Raw genomic sequence first — 20,976 nt, 5'->3', positions numbered from 1 at the left:
GATAGTCATGAATATCAACGATTCGATAGTTGTGGTGGCTGCTATTTTGTAGCCAGGAATCATTCCTAAAAATCTGAATTATCCAAAAGCTTCTACAGGGCAAGAAATTCCATGTGGTCTCCTACATGCGTGAGAGGGGAACTGCAGCTGGCAAGGAGGGGGAAGCAGTGGCGGAGGAGAGCCGGCTCACAGACTGAGCTTGCGACTTTCCCCTCCACTTCACATGACCAGTAGGCTATTGGACATCGTCTGCCTGAGGACCACATGAAATCTCTCTGCCTGTACATCTTCCGTTTTGGTCCTGAGTTGAAGTCCAAGTTTGCTTCTCACTTTTAACTACGATTTTAGTGTTTCTCAGTAGTTTAAATTTACCAGGAGGGATGTAGAGGACTTTTCTCCCTGAAATTCTGCTTTACCTTATAAGTATTTTGAGTCAATTAAAACTAGTTTAAAGCCATTCCAAATTGTAACAAAATTTTAACACAGATGTTTACACATTCTTAATATTTCTTTCTTTTATTTTTAATAGTACTGAATAAAATATAAGGTTTATACACTGTAACCCTCCACCCCCAATAATGCTCCCTAAAAGCAATTCCTGGGTACATCGTGACACGAGCAGAATTCAAAGGACTGAACTGTGGTCATTTATGTACGATAATAACTGGGTTGTTGAATCATATACGGCGTAAAGTAAACAAAGACAGGCCCGTCTGCTTCAATGCATTGCAGTACACAGCTCTGATCCAAATGGTCAATATTTAAAATAATATAACTGATTGTTCACTTTAACACTTCTGGGAAAAAACTAAATGTATAGCTTTGTATTGGCTCCTCCCTTAGTTACATTTAACTGGCTTGACAGACTTATCACAAGCAGCTGTATAATTACTGTAATATAGTTTATAGAAGCAGATGATGTTCATTTCATTAAGTTTTTTATCCTGTCAAGTATGGCAGCTACACCTAAGTACACATTATGTAGCATATTTCATGTGAAGATGAGAGAGAACTCAACTGGAAAATTAAACTATGATATAAGGGATAAAGCAGTGGTGAACCCTCAGTCTCTCAAGGTTTGCCCATTTCCCATAATCCATTTTTTTTAATTTAGCAGATGTGCAATAGTAAATATATGTATATACAGGGTGAGTCAGAAACATGGTAAAATATTTTAAGACGTAATTTTAAATCTAAAAATAAGAAAAAAATGTCAAATAAAGGTAGGTCCTGAAACGCTCCATTAGTGAGTAATGGCTGGCGAAAGATTTTGCTTTGTTTTCAATTCACCTGGTGAAATTAAGTGATTCTGAAATGTTTTGTTCTTACTTCTTAACTCAAATAAGGTGGATTTATAAGGAAATTCACCTGAAAAATCAAATAAAACCACTCTAGAAGGTTGTAGTGGTGAACAGCTTTTTTAAGAAAAAGTAGGTATGAAATTTGCCAAAAATGTTATAACAAAAAAATAATGTCTTACATGTTTGATGAACCAATAACATTGTTAAATGACCAATAAACAAATTTGTTTTTCCTAATACAGATTGTAGAGAATTTAATTCTGAAAACAACTATATATAAGCAAAGTTAACTAAATGTGTAAAAAAGTTATGAAATTGACTCCTCACGTATTACACTACACAGCAAACTTTTGCTGTTTTATAATAAGGAATGAGTATCTGATTGGTAACAGGTGGTAATAATTAATCGTTTAAACAACAGCTGTTTAAACATTTTTAAATAATAAATAATCAGCTGGGTATTTATTATTAGACGACATATGTCACCTCATTGTTGAAGAAAACAACAAACTGTATAGATACTGTGTGTTTGTGTTAAGTATTTTAACCAGTTATTTTCATCCATTTATTTGTGATTTTGTGTTTCATTTATTAAAAATGGAAGGTAATATTCATGTGTATGTATTCATTGTCTTCAGGACAAAATTTCCTGCAATTTGGCTATTCAGAATTTTGAATATGTGTAGTATTTCAAATACATGTGGACAGTCAGCAAAACCTCACAAAACGGTTATGCATTTTACAAAATGTGATGGACACTCGAAGGGTTAAACATAAAACTTGTTAGAAGTTACAAAATGGTGAAAATTTACCTGCCACCAGAGATTAATGTAAATTCAGGGTTAAAACTTAATGTATGCTAAATATTACAAGTAGTAGGTTTAGTTTATTGAGGTTACCCCAGAATACAAACATGATAGGTAGTCTAATATAAAAACTCACTCATTTTTGCGACTTCAGCAGAAGACTTGTATAAAATGATTTACTTTTCACTAGACCTACAAAAGAAAATTGTTCTAACAACTTTTCACAGTAAGCTGATCGTAAAACCCTACTTTTGTAGGTTATCTTAGAGAAACTATTCCAAATACACTTCTTTACAAATGTACTTGTCATTTTAGTGTCCTTAATTATATTACGTAATTTCTAATAATTTCAATGCATACACAACTTGCGCGATAGTTACAACAGTACATCACAGATAAATAACAGTAACTAACACAGCTGACCTACTTCTAATCAATTCTTCTCCCGCCCTGGGCTGGTACCAAATTAAATATAGATGTGTCGTTCCCGTTCGGTGATAACTCGTTCGATCCTGACGGATCGCCCAGGTGAACTATTGATCCGAACCATGGCGTTTCAAAAGATTCGTTCACTTTTCCATGTAATTATTAACCTGTGGAAGACTTGTTGCTTAACAGGTTGCAGCAGATCCCCAAAATCGTGCAGCTGTTCAGCTGGTCCTTCGCTCAGTCGTTCTTTCGTTCACTGTTCACCCGACCGATTAAGAATAAAACCGTTGCCGTAAGATTTGGGAAGAGAGCCTGGGTATTGTAAAAGTGGCGGAAACGGTACTTTGGGATTATACCGACCACACCAGTATGAAGAACACAAAAATATAAATTTATAGAAACAAACACGATAGAACGAAAAACAACTCTTTAATTACAAACTTACAACGATTATCAATTGTTAATGGGGTCAGATTCCGTTATTCACTGTTATCTTATCTTTCTCGAGAATCCCGATTACGGCAGGCCGCGCGGCATCACATGATTATTTAAGTTTTTTGCACGGTACATAATTGCCTTTCCATTACAATTCAATTTATATTTCTGATCAGCCCCTCTAGCATTTGATATTTTACTGATAGGTACTATCTCGAGGGATGTTTTTCTTTTGTTGACATCAGCGCGGGGCAGAAGGTGCTGCCGAAGCCCGCGCTGATGGCCGGAGGCACTCGCATTTTGGGTGGCGGAGTGTGATAAAGAATAAAAACAATTTTTGTGTGTTTTTTTCAATAAAGAGTTTAGTTTTTGTTTGGTAATGTTTGTTTTGACGTGACAACGTCTTAAATTAGGTTGCGGCTCGGAGTCACTCATGAAAAAGTGTAACGCCCGGTAACGTTACGATGCCCGTCCAGTGGGTCCGCCGCACGGGATAAAGCAGATAACTATGTTTATTCGTGAAAATGTGGAGTGCTTAGATTCGTCATTTACAACAACTACAACAATAAAGGTAAATAATTGTACACTGATATTTCATTATCGTAAACTATGATTGATTGATTAATTGTTAGATTGACACAAAAGTTTGAGAAACTGAGTTTATAGGTTATGTCATACTATTGACAAATGTTGATAGTGTTAAGTAAATTATTAGTTTAAATCACTCTGCAATCAATCGTAATTCAGTCGATTGAGAAGAAACAGCGCGTATTGCTAGTCAAACATTTAAAATAACAAATTATAACCTCTAACCTGTCATAACAGTGCGACCAAACAAACGAACTAAAACCGACCAATCACCACGCGCGGAGTTAGAATTTAACTGTGTTTAGCAAGAATTTCAAATTCCAATTTTAGTAAATGTTTTATTCAACTTTACCATTTAAAATAACAAATTTTAATTAATTTCAAATTATGTACAATGTTTTTAGTAAACAAAATATATTTCTATAGTTAAAATTTGTGCAATTCTTATTTTCATTCAATTCCTTGTTCCTATTGTGCAATTTAATAATATTCATATCAATAAATATTCTACCGAGAAAAAGGCGTTGTCACGTAAAATCTTCGCCCGTAAAACCGACTTTACAGGCAACCATAATTTTTTTATTGAATTTTTGTGTTTGGAGAAATGTAGGGGTAAAACACGGAAGTAGAACAAAGCGACGCACCAGCTGAACGGGCGGCGAGACTGCAATCACGTTATCTACTAGGACCGCTCGACTTTGACCTCTGTCTGAGGATGGGGAGGGGTTTGCGATAAGACAATTCCTGTTTTATACTGACGAAATATTGTTCTACTACGCTAATCTAGTAATCAGTAGAAGCAAAATGTCAAATAACGATTCATGGCTGGGTGTGGTCGGTATAATCCCAAAGTACCGCGGAAACTAAATCGGTTCTTTTGTAAAATATGTTGTTAGGGACTTACACAAATTTATTATTTTCAAACGAGCTATGTGTGAGTTTGATTTTTAATAATTTCTTTAAAACATTTGAAAGCAAATTATCTAACTTATGATAACTCAAAGGCGTCAATCGTTCATAAAGTATTAATATTTAAAATAGTACAGTATGATGCGATCAATATTTTGTATCAATGTATTGCAGTGCAGTAGGTGTTAACAAAGATGAAGTGTTTGTTTTAATTAATAATTTGTTAACTCTGATAGGCCGAAACGTCCTCCAATATATACTACTAGCTTAGTGACAGGAAAGATGTGTGATTTTACTCTCAATGTTTCACATAATCGTTTTGCAGTTTCCTTTACAAGGTGCAGAAAACACTTAATCAAAATTTCAAGTTAGCATTGTTCTTTATGTCATAATACATTTCGGTGTTAACATTTTTTGTGCAAGTACTTGTACAGGGACCTAACAATATGTTGTTTAAAGGTTATCACGGCTATTTTTCTAATTCAAATATTGTGAACAATTCCTCTTTTAGCCGGATTGTGAAACAAAGAGAATGTTAATGAAGGGAAAAATAAAAATCAATATCAAACCGTAACAAAAGGAAATAAGAGGCTATTACATGAAAATCTACACTGGAAGTGACTAGCCTACTAACATTAAACTTTACAACAGTTTTGAGGTGCTTATAGCAGCCGTTATCATCGATGAAGATTCTACTAAAAAGGGGACACAAGAGAAGACAACCCGCCTTCCATTGTTTTCCGGTATTACCTGATACAAGAGGTATGGTTCATATCAATCAGTAATGTTATTCCAAGCGACCACTAAAGTTATAAATTCAATAATAGAAACAGAATTAAAATAAACACGACAACAATTGAAGTGTACAAGTCATTAGTCAGGTATTTAACTGAACAAAAGGCAACCATTCGTCATATCAAATATAAAAGGGCCTATTATATAGTTGTTTAAAAAGGTATATCAGTCAAGATTATATTGTTATTTTTAAAGCTAGAATCAAGCTAGTATGTTAAGTTCTGAATTGAGAGATACAATGTTATCAAGTGTGACGTGGTTTACTCCTCCCACTAAAATTTATAAAAAATAATATTTCAAAGGTGGAACTTTTCACAAGCATATGTACTATAAAGCACATGTCACTATTTTTTCACAAGACTAGTCATTACCTAAGCTAAAGTCAATGCATGAATTTTCCATTGCATTTCCTACCGTGACTATCACCAAACACATGATATTTTTGTATATCGGACCTATTTTGACTTTGTAACTAACCGTGAATGAAACTGCTTTTTCTAAATTCTCTCCCTTGAATCTTTTCTTTGAGATTCCAGGCATAAATTCAGGCCATGTTTTATTCATTAACGCGGAGTCAGAATTAGTCACTTAACACTTAAAACTACTTGGCCAAAGGAGTGTTACGTACAACAAGCCACCCATAGATAGAGGACTTAAAAGTTCTCTTAAGGTTAGCCCAGTTTGCCTGAAATATTTTACTGTTAAAAAGTTTAATACCTAATTTACTAATTTATCCCGAAAGAATACATTTTGAACCAATTTTGACTTTGATTTATTTGCTCTCACCATGTGACAATGTGCTCTAGATTAACAATATTTGATTTTTTTGTTGATCTTAAACCCAAAATGCGATGGTGGTGGGTTCTTAACTCTTTTCTTATCAAGTAGAACCATAAAATGCTTTTAGATTTAGGACATCCATAGAGTTATAAAGAAGTAAAAAAAATTATGGTTGCCTGTAAAGTCGGTTTTACGGGCGAAGATTTTACGTGACAACGCCTTTTTCTCGGTAGAATATTTATTGATATGAATATTATTAAATTGCACAATAGGAACAAGGAATTGAATGAAAATAAGAATTGCACAAATTTTAACTATAGAAATATATTTTGTTTACTAAAACATTGTACATAATTTGAAATTAATTAAAATTTGTTATTTTAAATGGTAAAGTTGAATAAAACATTTACTAAAATTGGAATTTGAAATTCTTGCTAAACACAGTTAAATTCTAACTCCGCGCGTGGTGATTGGTCGGTTTAGTTCGTTTGTTTGGTCGCACTGTTATGACAGGTTAGAGGTTATAATTTGTTATTTTAAATGTTTGACTAGCAATACGCGCTGTTTCTTCTCAATCGACTGAATTACGATTGATTGCAGAGTGATTTAAACTAATAATTTACTTAACACTATCAACATTTGTCAATAGTATGACATAACCTATAAACTCAGTTTCTCAACTTTTGTGTCAATCTAACAATTAATCAATCAATCATAGTTTACGATAATGAAATATCAGTGTACAATTATTTACCTTTATTGTTGTAGTTGTTGTAAATGACGAATCTAAGCACTCCACATTTTCACGAATAAACATAGTTATCTGCTTTATCCCGTGCGGCGGACCCACAGTTATCTGCTTTATCCCGTGCGGCGGACCCACTGGACGGGCATCGTAACGTTACCGGGCGTTACACTTTTTCATGAGTGACTCCGAGCCGCAACCTAATTTAAGACGTTGTCACGTCAAAAACTTTTTCTACAGTTTTTGTAGCGTGTATGCATTGTTTACTGAGGCTACATTCAATTAAAGCAGGGGAGTTCTCAGCCACCGGCAACGAAAAATTATTGCTCTTAGTTGTAGCTTTAACCAGGGTTTAGATATCCTCTGCCAAGATTGAGTTTTGGGTGGCCAATTATATGGCAAATTTTCAATATGGGAGAAAACGACATTTTTCTTAACAGTATCTTTTTTGTACTTACAGCTGTATAAACAAGTTATAAAATTGCCGTTGTAATGTGAAGAAGAGGCAAGTTAGGTATGTATGGCCTTACCCACTCACAAAATATCATAATCTGAATTGAGACATCGATGAGACATGATGTCAAAAAGCCAAAGGTCTAATACAACAATGATGTTAGTTTCAGTGTGTGGTATTTTAAAATCAATAACGATACTGTATTTTTTAAATAAATTAAAAAGTTGATTTACAATTAACTATACTATTATATCTACTTTAAACATATATACATATATATATATATATATTTGTTGTAAAATATGTTTATGTGTGTGTGTGTGTTTTATATTTATTTCTTAATTTATTTGTGATGTTTGAGAATTTTAACATTATAACACATAAAAAACAATACGTCACTATATGTCTTTATATGAATGGGTAAATTGTTTTCATAATGTTGGTGAACATGTCAATGCCGGAAGTTGCAACTCATATTAATCCAGACCAACTTTCTAGATTTCCGCTCCTTTCGCATTTCGCGTTGGTAGTGAGTTGGTTTCGTAAAATTGTAGGTGATTGATTATTTGTATAAAAACAATGGTAAGATAAATCGAAATTATTAGTAGTTATCTTTAAACATAAATATGTCTTATTCCTAACATACCTGCTTAATTATTCTTCAGTGAAGCATTTATTAGATTAAACAAGATAAGTTTCTAACCTCTACCCATAAAAGTGCAACACTCATATGGTGTCATTACCATGCAAATTGGGAAATAATTATCTAAATCTATTTGATTAAATAGTATTGGCTTCTCTTCAATTCCTAAATATTGGTAATACTGGGAACTAGGGATGTACTCTGCTAGTAATTGACTTATCTATTACTAAAATGTAGTAACTGGACATGGTGCTAGATTTAGATTTTTAGGGCTTAGGAAGGTTTTAAGATGCTAGGTTGCGTGTGTACATATATATCACATGTAACAAACAAAGCAGTGTAAAATTTAGTATAAATTTTAATTTTTAAAAGGATAAATGTGTCTTGACAGCTGGTGTCCCAAATAATGCATGTTCATAGCAATTGTAGGCCTACTTGCGGCATTACTTAACCCTTTATAGGGCAAACAATATTTTTGCCATTTTGCTGGAAAGCTCTCCGGTCGAAAAATCAACCACCCTGAAAATCTTGAAATGACCAACCACTTTTTTACCATGTTTTACATTTTTAATGATTTTGTTTCACTGTAAATGCTAACACTAGACATTACAGATCACTAAATAATTTTTTTTATGTTTATTTAATTTTTTAGAGGGCGGTTGAATTTTCAACCGGAGAGCGTCCCCACAAAATGAAGTATGTATGTGTTTGCCGGTTTTAAAAATCAACCACTTAGAAAACTTATGAAATTGAAGGAAAAAATTAAAACAATAGATTTAGCAAAACATAAAAACTGCCTTTTATTTATACAGAATTGAAAATTGCACAATATTGTGATACAAAATCTTGTCAGTGGTACATATTTACACCTTTAAAACATATTTATAAAATTGGCCATATTTATATATGAATGTACCTATGTAAAAAAGGAAAAAACAAATATAACAATTAGTTAGATAATAAAATACAAGTATAAATGACACTTAGTAAAAAATTAAAAAGTCCTCCAAATAATATGTATGCTTCTGTGTAACGATATCCTAATGTTACTGTTTTTGAACAACTAATCAGTACTATGGAACGGGGCAAAACACGCCTTACATAGTGCAACCTTGCAAGTGGAACATTCTATACTTGATCTTTCGTGCTTGGCTGTAGTACTACATCTGGCATATCTTCTACTTGATGTAGCAACAGGAAAATGTTCACCCACATTTCTAATGTTGACGGTTTTTTCCTATTCTTCCACCAACTTTCTTTCCTCTCTTACAAACCGCTGGTGAGTTTGTTGTTTTCCGGCTGGTAAAATTTCCAATTAACTCTGCACCAAGTTTTCTTCGAAACATCAGATGTTTCATCACTTTTTGTTTGTTTTGTTTAGCTATATATCTGTACAAAATAAACGAATTTACCATAACAGAATCCAACAGAAAGTAGAATATTTTAATCCACCATTTCCTAGACTTTTGGGCAATACTATAGCTAGACAGTAAATGATCAAAATGATCTACACCACCCATGTACAGATTATAATCGGCCACAGCTTGAGGGCATTTAACTTTAACTTTTTCACCCCTTTTAGTTCTTCATTTTATAAAGTCAGCTAACAGTGAAGTATTCTATAAATTATACTTTTTTTAGACAAAATAATTTTATTTGTTACAGAAATATCTACTATTTCATAGGTCTATTTGTTTTGGTAGCTATTAGCATAAAATACCTTTCCAAACAGAAAAGTTATGTAATGGTGGAAAATTATAACAGTTTGTAAAATTTTGCTATCATGTAAATACCATATTATTGTACTTTTTGGCCTAATATCTTGCCTGCACTGATTATTTATATCTTAAAACGCCCTAATTTATCTTTTGTCATAATTTAAAGTGTTATACTAATGTATGTAAAACTCTGAGGACTATATATATTTTTTTATAAATATTTTCCAATGTCATGATTTTTTAGGTTAAGTGTAGAAGCAAAGACAAAATTGTAGTTAAATAATTTCAAGTGACGGTGACAACGATGAATGACTGATAAATCAAATGCCTAAAACATTGTAAATAAAATTAAGTTATTACAAAGAACTTCATATTTACCTGTCAGGAGATAAATTTGATATTAACTCGCTATTACACCAACTGCTGCTTGGTTCGCGAGCTGGAAAGGTCTCTGGTTGATAAATCAACCATTTGCCACTCTTCAGATTAAAACTGACAACAGGAAGCAACAGGCAAGCTGAACAAAATTAGTAAGCTTCCATACAACCTACCAAGCTACTGGAAACAACCAGAACGACAACTGCATGCTCTGTCACCGAATTATGAAACCATATTGTAAATGGTTGAATTTTTAACCGGAGACTGTTCCCGCAAAAGTAATAAAATTTCCTTGCCCATACAAAGGCAAATTAGGTGGTTGATTTTTCAACCGGAGACTGTTAAAGGGTTAAATACTATATATGTATATGATTGATCAATAATTTGATTGTGGTAGAGGCCGCTTATACTGCTGCCTATATTACGAAGTCAGTATTGTATTATTGTCAAATATTTATAATAAATTATATTATGGTTAGTACCTATATATAGACTATATCACAAAGTTAATAACAAGTAGTAGATAGGGACTTGAGAAACAATAAAACCAACTATGGCCTGGACTTAGATATCAAAGAAACCTTTCAATATTTATAACTTGTCCAGCGTGATATCAATAAGTAACCGCTTTTGTGAAATGGAGGAAAGAATTCTCCCCATGGTATTTATTTACAATAGCGTGACCATGTAAAATGGACTTTTTTCATGGGTTGGGGCATTTATAGCCAAGTATTATTATCACAGGTGCATATAAAATGGGGGGAAAATATATTATTGTATTATATTGATGCCTTTCGGGCATTATTGCGTTAAGGAGCAGGGGCATCACGTGATCTGAGATTCGACTTTTACAAGCTCGAGTTAATTTTTTTTTCTAAAAGAGCAAGCAGTGCGCAGCGGGCAGGCATCGTTGACAGGATTAACGTACTAGTCAGCATCATTTCAGTAACTCATCACTTACCTTAATGTTCAGGGCGTGGTTTACATTTAATTGTAAAACTCCATACTCGTCTTTACGAATTGCTTCCACGTAAGATAACGAACATCCAACACAAAGGTGTGCCATTACCACTACTGAACTAGGAGGTTGAGAATAGACACGGAGAAACAAAATAGTTCAAAATGGCGTCCCTTCTTTATTTGAGAGAGCCGCGGAGTAATACCAAACTGTCAAATATGGATAGTGTTGCCAGAGGTACTGTCAAAAACAGAGTTTTCAGAGGATTTCTAAAAATCGTAACTCCTTTGATTTTCGTTGCCGACAAATTTTTTCTTCACTATTGTTTTTAGGGAAAAAAATGAACATACCTTTCCATGGTCACGTTATTGTAAATTGATACCCTCCCCATGGGTTACTAGGAGCCGAACCCACATGTTGAAGCTACTTAAACAAATCTCGTCAATTGTGAGAAATATCTTACGTATTTCATCATATTCACTGCTATTTTCAAAGTCTCAAAGTATTAGTTACTTCTTATTTATTGTTTACATTAAAATTACTCTAACTAATTAGTTGAAATCATATGATAAGTAGTAATAATAAATTGTAATATCGAGTTATAATTCTGATAAAAACAATCGAACCATTTGATAATAGCAATAGAATATCGAGTGCAGGTCGCTTATTAAAGTCTACTCATTTATTGCATTTCATATTTTTAAATGGGTCAGGTATTATTAATCTACATGTGTGGGTCTATTTACAAATAGTATGCAATAATTTCACTAGGCTTATTCACTACAATGCAATTAGATTGATAGAATAATAAAATTATAAACTGGTTAGGCCTATTTCAAATTTCCACTAAACAATACAACTTACTTTTGGGTAGGTACTCAGTTTCTATCTACTATTGGTTATTAGGCTATACATACATAAGTTACATTTTATAAACTATAAAAGTTGAAGACAACCTTTACAAGCGTTCACATGATCTGAGCTTGTATTTGGGTACTCTACTATCTCGAAGGATGTTTTCCTTTTTTTGTCAAAGTGTGGGGTGGGGCAGCCCAGAAACCCCCATTGATGGCCAGGGGCATTTCCGGTTGGTACTTTCTCAACCTCGGATCACAAACCAGAAAGTCTCGTGATCTGACATGAGATGTGGATGTGATCTGAGGTTAGGAAAGTACTGATCGGAAATGCCCCCTGGCCATCAGTTCGGGCTTCAGCGTCATATCGCACTTTCGAAGAAAAATAAATACATCCCTCGCCAAATTCAGACTCATATCGCATAAGTGGTTACAAAGGTTAACTTTAACTTTGGTACTACTAGTAACATATGTTGGTACTTTGGGATTATACCGACCACACCCAGACATGAATCGTTATTTCACATTTCGTTTCTACTGATTACTAGATTAGCGTAGAACAATATTTCGTCAATATAAAACAGGAATTGTCTTATCGCAAACCCCTCCCCATCCTCAGACAGAGGTCAAAGTCGAGCGTCTAGTAGATAACGTGATTGCAGAGTCTCGCCGCCCGTTCAGCTGGTGCATCGCTTTGTTGTACTTCCGTGTTTTACCTCTACATTTCTCCAAACACAAAAATTCAACAAAAACAAACATTTACCAAACTAAACTCTTTATTAAAAAAACACTAAAAACTTGTTTTTATTCTTGATCACATTCCGCCACCCAAAATGCGAGTGCCTCCGGCCATCAGCGCGGGCTTTGGCTGCACCTTTGGTGCTGCCCCGCGCTGATGTCGACGAAAGAAAAACATCCCTCGAGATAGTACCTATCAGTAAAATATCAAATTCTAGAGGGGCTAATCAGAAATATAAATTGAATTGTAATGGAAAGGCAATTATGTACCGTGCAAATCACGTGATGCCGCGCGGTCTGCCGTAATCAGGATTCTCGAGAAAGATAAGATAACAGCGACAACAATAACGATCACAATACCTGGAAATGCTTGTAAGTTTGTAATTTTGTAATTGAAGAGTTGTTTTTTCGTTCTATCATGTTTGTTTCTATAAATTTCTATTTTTGTGTTCTTCATACTAGTGTGGTCGGTATAATCCCAAAGTACCCATATGTTAACTGAATCTAAACCTACTTATATGACGTAGCATATTTCCATTCCTAAACTCATTGCCTACTCAAAATTATCTCTTCTGTTACTGGTTACTGAGTAACCTAATACTAGAAAATCTTTATGAGGCCAAATCATTCAGCCCAGCTGTTATTGAAATAACAGTATCCTGGTAATGATTACCACTGAATAACTTGATCATAACAATAATACTGCCCATCTGTAATGGCATTTGTGACATAGTGTCAGACATGTTTATCCTTCAAAATAGTAAAAAGTAAGTAAATGTTACACTGTTCGTTTGTTACATTTTATAAATACACATAGGCTACACTAGATAGTTCTTTATTCATCATAAAATTATTACTTTTTAAGATTTAAAAGCAGCCGAACTATGTTGTAATTAGAAAATACCTGTAACGTTATTTGGTTTAGGTAGTTATATTGAGGATTTGTTGCTCATGAATATCTATAACGAGTACAATTAGAATTTGGCGCTACCGAAGCATGCTTTGATGGGTAGGAGCATTAGTGATCGGTACTCTTATGTAGGTACCAAATCATTCAATATATTCGGGTTCAAACATCCATCTTAGCTGTAGACCTATGACATGTTAATGATGATTTGCTTGTTTAAGTTAATTATAATTAAAAGTACCCTTTAATTTGTCTGCAGGGTTTCGTTAAAGTTGTGAAGAACAAACAGTACTTTAAAAGATTCCAAGTTAAGTTCAAGAGGCGCCGTGAGGGCAAGACTGACTACTTCGCCAGGAAGCGGCTTATAGTACAGGACAAGAACAAATACAACACGCCAAAATATCGGCTGATTGTACGTCTTTCCAATAGAGACATTACATGCCAAGTGGCATATTCAAGAATTGAGGGTGATAAGATAGTGTGTGCAGCTTACAGCCATGAGTTGCCTCAATATGGAATTAAAGTAGGCCTCACAAACTACGCAGCAGCTTACTGCACAGGACTGCTGCTTGCAAGAAGGGTAAGAACTTTCACCACAAATTTGTTAAGTAAACAAAACTTGAAGACTTATTTAGAATAATCTTAAAATTATTTTGTTACATAACTAATCATATTACAAGAAATTAATAATTTTATATGAGATGTTGGTATGTAAATAAAATTAAACTGAATTAAAATACAAATAAAGTATACAATAAATTTAATAAAAAACAATCCAAATGTTGGATATTAGACCGCTGAAGGAGGAGCCCTTACTCAATTTCTCATATCAACAGTAATGCCAATACATAATTTACAAACAGAATGTTTACATGTACAGCACAACTGGTATAACATATAGACATGGCCTATTCATGTACAGATCAAAACAGAAACATAAACCCTAACAATTAACTACAAATTCATAAATACTGATTATACATTAATTAATCAAAATAAGATTAACTTGCATAATTTATAATATTAATTAGAAAAATTATGCATGAACTTAAAGATAATTTATAGATAATCATGCTAAATATTGAACGTTTAATATAACAAGCACTGCTAAAATTGAAAAAAATTCTATTGTAGTGAAAGAAACAAGATGTCAAATAATTTTAAATTTAATCACGGGGGCACTCAACATCAGAGATGCCATCGTCAGTTGTTTTGAACTAAGGCATCTTCAAATGGTGATGTCTGAACACAGGCTTCCACTTTTTAACGAAAATGTTCCAGGGAATTGTCTAATCTGACATGAGGAAAATTGTATGCATATGTATTCCTGCATGTTCAGCAATTATTAAAGTAGTTTGCTTTGTATGAGAAATATCAGTGTCTTTGTCTTGTGTAATTAAGTTTAATATGAATGTTAAATGAGACTGAAATTAATAATTCATTTTGTTTCATTTAATAGTAAATGTACATTGATTTATGTAAATGTACACAGTACAGTAGGAAGTTTAGAAACTGGGCTTGTACTTATTTAAAACAGAAGTGAAGCTAGTAAATTATCCCAGTATTCAATGTCATATGTAAGATTGTCTACAATATATATACTGTTGTGTTCATTTAGCCTATCAACTACTAAGTTAATGTTGTTATCTCGGATATGAAGATTTTGTATTGTTTAAACTAAAAATAGCCTAACTTATGTACTTTGCACAAAACATATTGACTAATATGAACTTAGCCTAATTAATTTTGTTGTTTAATGAGGAACAAAATATAGTGTTTCTTTTAAAAACTATCATATTTACATGTTTTTCATAACCCTTTAGTAATTTGTTTCCAAGGGTTATAGTCACTTACACTATTACAGCTGTCATCATTCGTGCAATGAGGTGTTTCATTATTATAATTATTGTTTAATAAATGCCACTTTCGTTCAAAACATTCTCATTAATCATTGTAATTTACAAATGGCTCATGAACATAAATATAAAAAATGCAATCTGCAATCAAAATATATAAAAAAACAATAATTTGTTAGTTTGGCTATACCTTTTCATTAACTTTATACTAAATACTAAATAAACATGTTTCAGTAATCTTTGGTAAGCATAATGTAAATTAACTGTTATAAAAAAATGCATCTTACTTATGACTATGCACATACATAAATATACAAAATACAAACTTCAAGTACATAGTTTTTTAAACTACAATACTTTGTATGATACATTATTTGTTTACGGTTTTTCAAACACAAAGTACAGTGTTTTACTTATTGATTTAAAGAGGAATTCACGTACTATGCTGACATACTGAAAGTGATGAAACTCAAACATTCTGTCTAATAAATAATGATGCGCTACATCTTAGTCAATTGGAGATTGGATTATTGAATCTCATCAATTGATTCTCGAATTAGCATCTGTGTGAATGATTACCTTAAAAAGTTGTTTGTGGTTAGTGTTGCCCCAAAGGAACATTGGTTTAGCAATAAAAATCTGGAGCTATTGATTGCTATATAATATAGTATAATTATAATATAATATAATATAGGAAGTAACAGTATTTGTCAGTATTAAGTGAAAAGAAATTTTTACATGTAAGAAACCTATTCAGATAAATTAGTTAAATGTGAGTTTGTCAAGATTAAAAAATACTCCAGTTTTATCATTGGTGTGTATAGATCGTTATAATTTTAAATATTTGTCAATATAAAAAATATATTTGTTTTGAAATTTAGTATTAATTCCTTGTGCCTTATGAAGCCTTTGCGGTAAGTACATTTACCCTCTGTATTAACCACAGTTAATATTGTGAGTATGATGGGGCGTCATATCACTCTTTAGAAAAAGATAAGAATTTTAAATATAATGTTACAATCTTTAGCTTTAATATTGTTTTTATTCTTGAATAATAAGGCTGTATTAAAATTACAATTTCATTATATCCATCATTAAAATTTTTGTTGGTTTCATTTCTTTTCTAGAAGCTTCATAATACATTCATGTTGTTGGTTGAATTACAATTAATAGTGAGTGTTTGGTGTGCTTCAGTTATTGAAGAAGTTCAGACTGGACACACTTTACACGGGAACCACAGAGGTGACAGGGGAGGAGTACTGTGTAGAGCCTCTAGACGATGGTCCAGGAGCCTTCCGTTGCTATTTGGACGTTGGGCTCATGAAGACCAGCACTGGCGCTAGAGTGTTTGGTGCCATGAAGGGTGCTGTGGACGGAGGACTTAATATACCTCATAGGTCAGTACCTGCCAACTGACAGTTCAAACTTCCTTAACTGGTAAACATTTTGTGGGTGTTAACAATCTAATAATATTATAAAATATACACCATAAACCTGCATGTATGAAATATAATTTTATTTATAAGAATCTGTATATCATTTTATGATTTAGAAGAGCTTTAATATTATGTTTAAAATATTTCTCTCTGGCCAAATGTACAAAAGTGTTTTTAAAAGTAGTCAAAACATTCTAAATTTTAGTTGTTTGAATGTGTATTGTACAGAGTAAAGTAAAGTAAAATATAATCTAATAAAGTAATACATAATATTATTAGATATTACCTCGTAAACACGTTTGGTGTGTTTTTAAAATTATTTTAATTCCGTGTTTTTTGTTTTAATTTATGACGATGCCCAGTGCAGAAACATTTTAACGATTATTCTACTGTTTGAACATCAAAATGCGTAAACACAATATGTTTTGGGGTTGCTGACTAAAGGTAAATGCAAAAATCTAAATACTGATTATTGCAATACTGGAGTTAAAACATTAATTTTTAAGAAATAGAAGTAAATAAAAGTCCTTTAGCTCAATTAATGTTACATTTTTCATTATCTTATGTGGGAATGTACGTTGGCACCAGAAGACATAATCACAGCATTAGCATTAGTATTATTTATAATAGACTTGAGAGAAGGCTCATCAATGATTAAATTGAAATAATGTATTGGAGTATTGTTTCTTGGCATGGGAACACGTACTCCAGTAGGGCGATTAAATATAAAAGATTTTATCACTGAATTATCATTCTATACTAGTTGTGGACGAGGAGTGTTCCTAATTTGACAGCTCTGATTGTGTTGGAGGCAGGTTTGGGAGGAAGTGGCCAATTTACTCATAGACACATCTGGGTTGCCATTCATAGTGTCAAGTTCTAAATCCAATCCAGAATCACTATTACTTGGTCTGCAACTAACACCACTACTGAATACCTTTGATTCAGAAGCAGAGTCATAATATCTATTGATATTAATGGTTAAATTATTTTGAATTATGCAGATTATGTCTTGTGGTAAAACCAGCCAAGTGGTAAAACATTTTATTTCCCATAACAGATAATTTCCAATGGTTCAAAGATAAAATGTGATACTCAGTTTTGGAAAACAAGACCTCAATGAAATTTTAAATCTTTTTGAATCCAGTGGTATATAGATTATGGTGATGGTATCGACTTATGTACTATAAGAAATATCAAACCCGGTGTGTTTTTGGATTGTTATTATGATACCGACGGCCAGTTGGAGGTTTAAATTCCAATTTTGAAAAACATGAAAGAATTCTTAAGGAAGTCTGTTAGAGGCCTGTGGCTTAGTGGTAAATCTGTCAATACTGCTTTTCGGCTATGTCATAATTCCAGTACCTTCCCTTTTTATGTAGACTAAATACCGTAATAATTACTTTTAGTGGTATTCACTTAAAACGCAGTGTACAATATTGGCTACCTTTGAAAACATTATTGTATTTTTTTGTAAGCATATAGCTTTATAGTCTACTTGTTTTGAATAGTTATAAGCGAAAAATAATTATTTTTGTTATTATCTTAATCCAAGGAGTTTGCAATCTTATTTAATTTAATTGTCTTTTTTGTTATACAACATTTTAAATTGTTAGTTTTTTTACGGATTTGGCAATGATATGTTCTCTAATCTTACAGAAATAAACTAGTAAAGAATATTGTTAAAAAAAAAAAAAAATACTCTTCAGTGGTTATCTACGTAGCTATAGAAAACAGGAATATGAACTAAAATTTTGTAATGAGTAACATTTATTGCCATTGTTCAAACTAAATAAAATAGGCAAAGTCAAAATATAGCCATTATTTAATTATGTTATTAACAAGTACATCATTAAAAAGGTAAGATAATACTTAGCACTGCATTAAAAGCAAGATTGATATCTTATAGCAACATTCATCTTACAATTCTTCATACGAACTGAATGCCCACAGGAATGCCACGTCCAAAATTTCATCAATCAAATAAAAAGGGTTCTTAATGTACCAATTATATATAATTTAGATCTAAAAGTATTGAGCTCCACAATACAAGCACGTTCTGGATATTCAGTGTATTACAAAAGTTCACACAGTACATTTTAATAATATTTTACTACTTGTACCAATATAACACTTGTTTTTATTAGTATTAAAAATTTGTTATACAAGTTTTATGCCTTTTCATAATTAATATTAAAATTCTTATTGAAATGTTTGCTAAACACCTTCACTGCGACATGACTTAAGAACAGCCGGATAATGATTAGTGACTGTCTGCCGTATTCATTGTGTGCATGTACTAAGAGCATAAAATTTAAAGAAAAATATTGGCATTACAAATTAACCTTATTTAGCAGTTTGGCAAAAAACACATTTAAGTGGTAACAATATTATAACAAGTTGTAAGGACAAACTTGTACTAAAAATTAGAGTGGAACGGTAAAAACAATGTTGCTTTTATTAACTTGTTAAAATATTACACCGGTTTTTAATGTTTGTTTTAAGGATTGCTAACTAATATTCAATAAAACGTGATGTAACAATTCACGCAATATGCAAAATTACATAAGATCTTTATATTTTTATAGCTAAATGTATTAAAAACAAAAGTCTTCACTTATTTGTTTGTCTACAGCACAAAGAGATTCCCTGGCTATGATGCAGAGGGTAAGAACTTCAATGCCGAAGTTCACCGCAAACATATATTCGGCCTACATGTTGCTGAATATATGAGGCAGTTGTCAGAAGAGGATGACGATGCCTATAAAAAACAATTTTCGCAGTATATCAAATTGGGAATAAATGCTGATGGGGTAAGTATCAGTCAGTCATATATAATTTGTTGACTTCACAGTGTATTCACTACGTATGCACAGTATAGAGATATATTTAAAATGTAGTGGAAAACAAATTTGATGTGAATTTTGAACAACTGGCTTTCATAGTACAAATCCAGGCAATTCGTGCACTAAGATCTTTCACTGTTTCAAAATTATTGGATTGAAGTTAAAATTCATTCTCATTTGATTAAAAGAACTATACAAACCGTTAACTTAAAACTCTTCTTATTATTTAGTACAGAGGTAATATTCTGGTGGATGAACTTAATTCCAATAACATTTATAAATTGAATAAATGATTATTATTTTATAACAAATTTGAATATTCATTACTTTAAATATTAATAGTAAGATTTTGTTATTGTAGACTTAGTTTTGTAATAATCTAAGTTTAGTAATAACTCTACCTGTGTTTGCGCAGATGGAGACCATGTATAAGAATGCCCACTCAGCAATCCGAGCAGACCCAACACTGAAGGGTCCTGCAAAGGAGAAGACACCTGTCAAAAAGAGGTGGAATAGAGCCAAGCTCACCCTCTCAGAGCGAAAGAACAGAATACAACAGAAGAAAGCTCACTACCTCAAGAGCATCAAAGAAGAGGCGGAAGCTTAATTTTATTGTTGTTCTTTAAATAAAAATTTTAAAGAACTTCTGTGTTTTAGTTAAATTTGCTATTATTAATCTCCTTTGGATGGTTTTAATGCAATGGCCATGTTTTAGTCACATGCATGTGTCTGCATTTGTTATATTTTTAGTTAATATTTATAACAGATATCAAATCACGTTTATTTCCACCAAAAAAATGAAAGACTGAAGTAAATCTTTATATTGAAAAGGATAACAAATGTAGCATTTGGATATCTAATAATATAAAATATGCAAAAGTATTCTAGTAATACATTTCAAAATAATTAACGCTAAAATAATATAAAAAAGACTTATGTCTCAATAAATTAATCAATGTAATGAATAAAGAGATACATTGAAATATATACATCCACATACACTGTATACACACACATACCTAGTAAAAAACAGTATTAAATTTGCTACATAATTTCTGAATAATTTAAAATACGGGAAAAGAGCCTGCACGAGCCTTAATGGCCTGTGCGTAGACGAGTTGAAATTGTTTATTCGAATTTTATCTCGAGCAGTGTGTAGATTAATTTTATAAATTTCTTAATTGAAAGAAGTCATCTGAAGCAGAATGACTTAGAAATTCTGATAATTAGCAATATTGTAGAAAAAGTAGACAAAACAAATAAAAATATTGAGTGAAAATTAATAAAAATAGGATAATTACTTAAGTAAATGGATTTTTCCATCTATAGTTTGGAGAGGAGAGGGGACAATCCTGTCGGTCAGTTGTCAGATGGTCTAGGTCCATCTGTAGTCAACAGAG

The 20,976-nt window shown here is 32.4% G+C and overlaps 1 protein-coding gene across 1 annotated transcript; it reads left to right on the top strand.

Annotated features, from left to right (window-relative positions):
* The first annotated feature begins 7,707 nt into the window (after positions 1–7,707).
* LOC124371180 (60S ribosomal protein L5-like) lies at positions 7,708–20,219 on the top strand. Its single transcript, XM_046829495.1, has 5 exons — positions 7,708–7,824; positions 13,698–14,018; positions 16,489–16,691; positions 19,366–19,543; positions 19,992–20,219. The coding sequence occupies exons 1-5, from the start codon at positions 7,822–7,824 to the stop codon at positions 20,181–20,183; spliced, it is 897 nt and encodes a 298-aa protein (XP_046685451.1). The 5' UTR covers positions 7,708–7,821; the 3' UTR covers positions 20,184–20,219.
* Positions 20,220–20,976: the final 757 nt, after the last annotated feature.

The sequence above is a fragment of the Homalodisca vitripennis genome, unplaced genomic scaffold (genome assembly GCF_021130785.1).
Source record: "Homalodisca vitripennis isolate AUS2020 unplaced genomic scaffold, UT_GWSS_2.1 ScUCBcl_1034;HRSCAF=4144, whole genome shotgun sequence".
NCBI lineage: Eukaryota > Metazoa > Arthropoda > Insecta > Hemiptera > Cicadellidae > Homalodisca > Homalodisca vitripennis.
This window is presented reverse-complemented; position numbering and strand designations above follow the sequence as displayed.

What these genes read in the sequence shown, in the direction of transcription:
- LOC124371180 (XM_046829495.1), top strand. An exon ending in GACTGCTGCTTGCAAGAAGG is followed by an intron (nt 14,019 to 16,488) that starts GTAAGAACTTTC and finishes GGTGTGCTTCAG; the next exon opens with TTATTGAAGAAGTTCAGACT. An exon ending in TGGGAATAAATGCTGATGGG is followed by an intron (nt 19,544 to 19,991) that starts GTAAGTATCAGT and finishes GTGTTTGCGCAG; the next exon opens with ATGGAGACCATGTATAAGAA.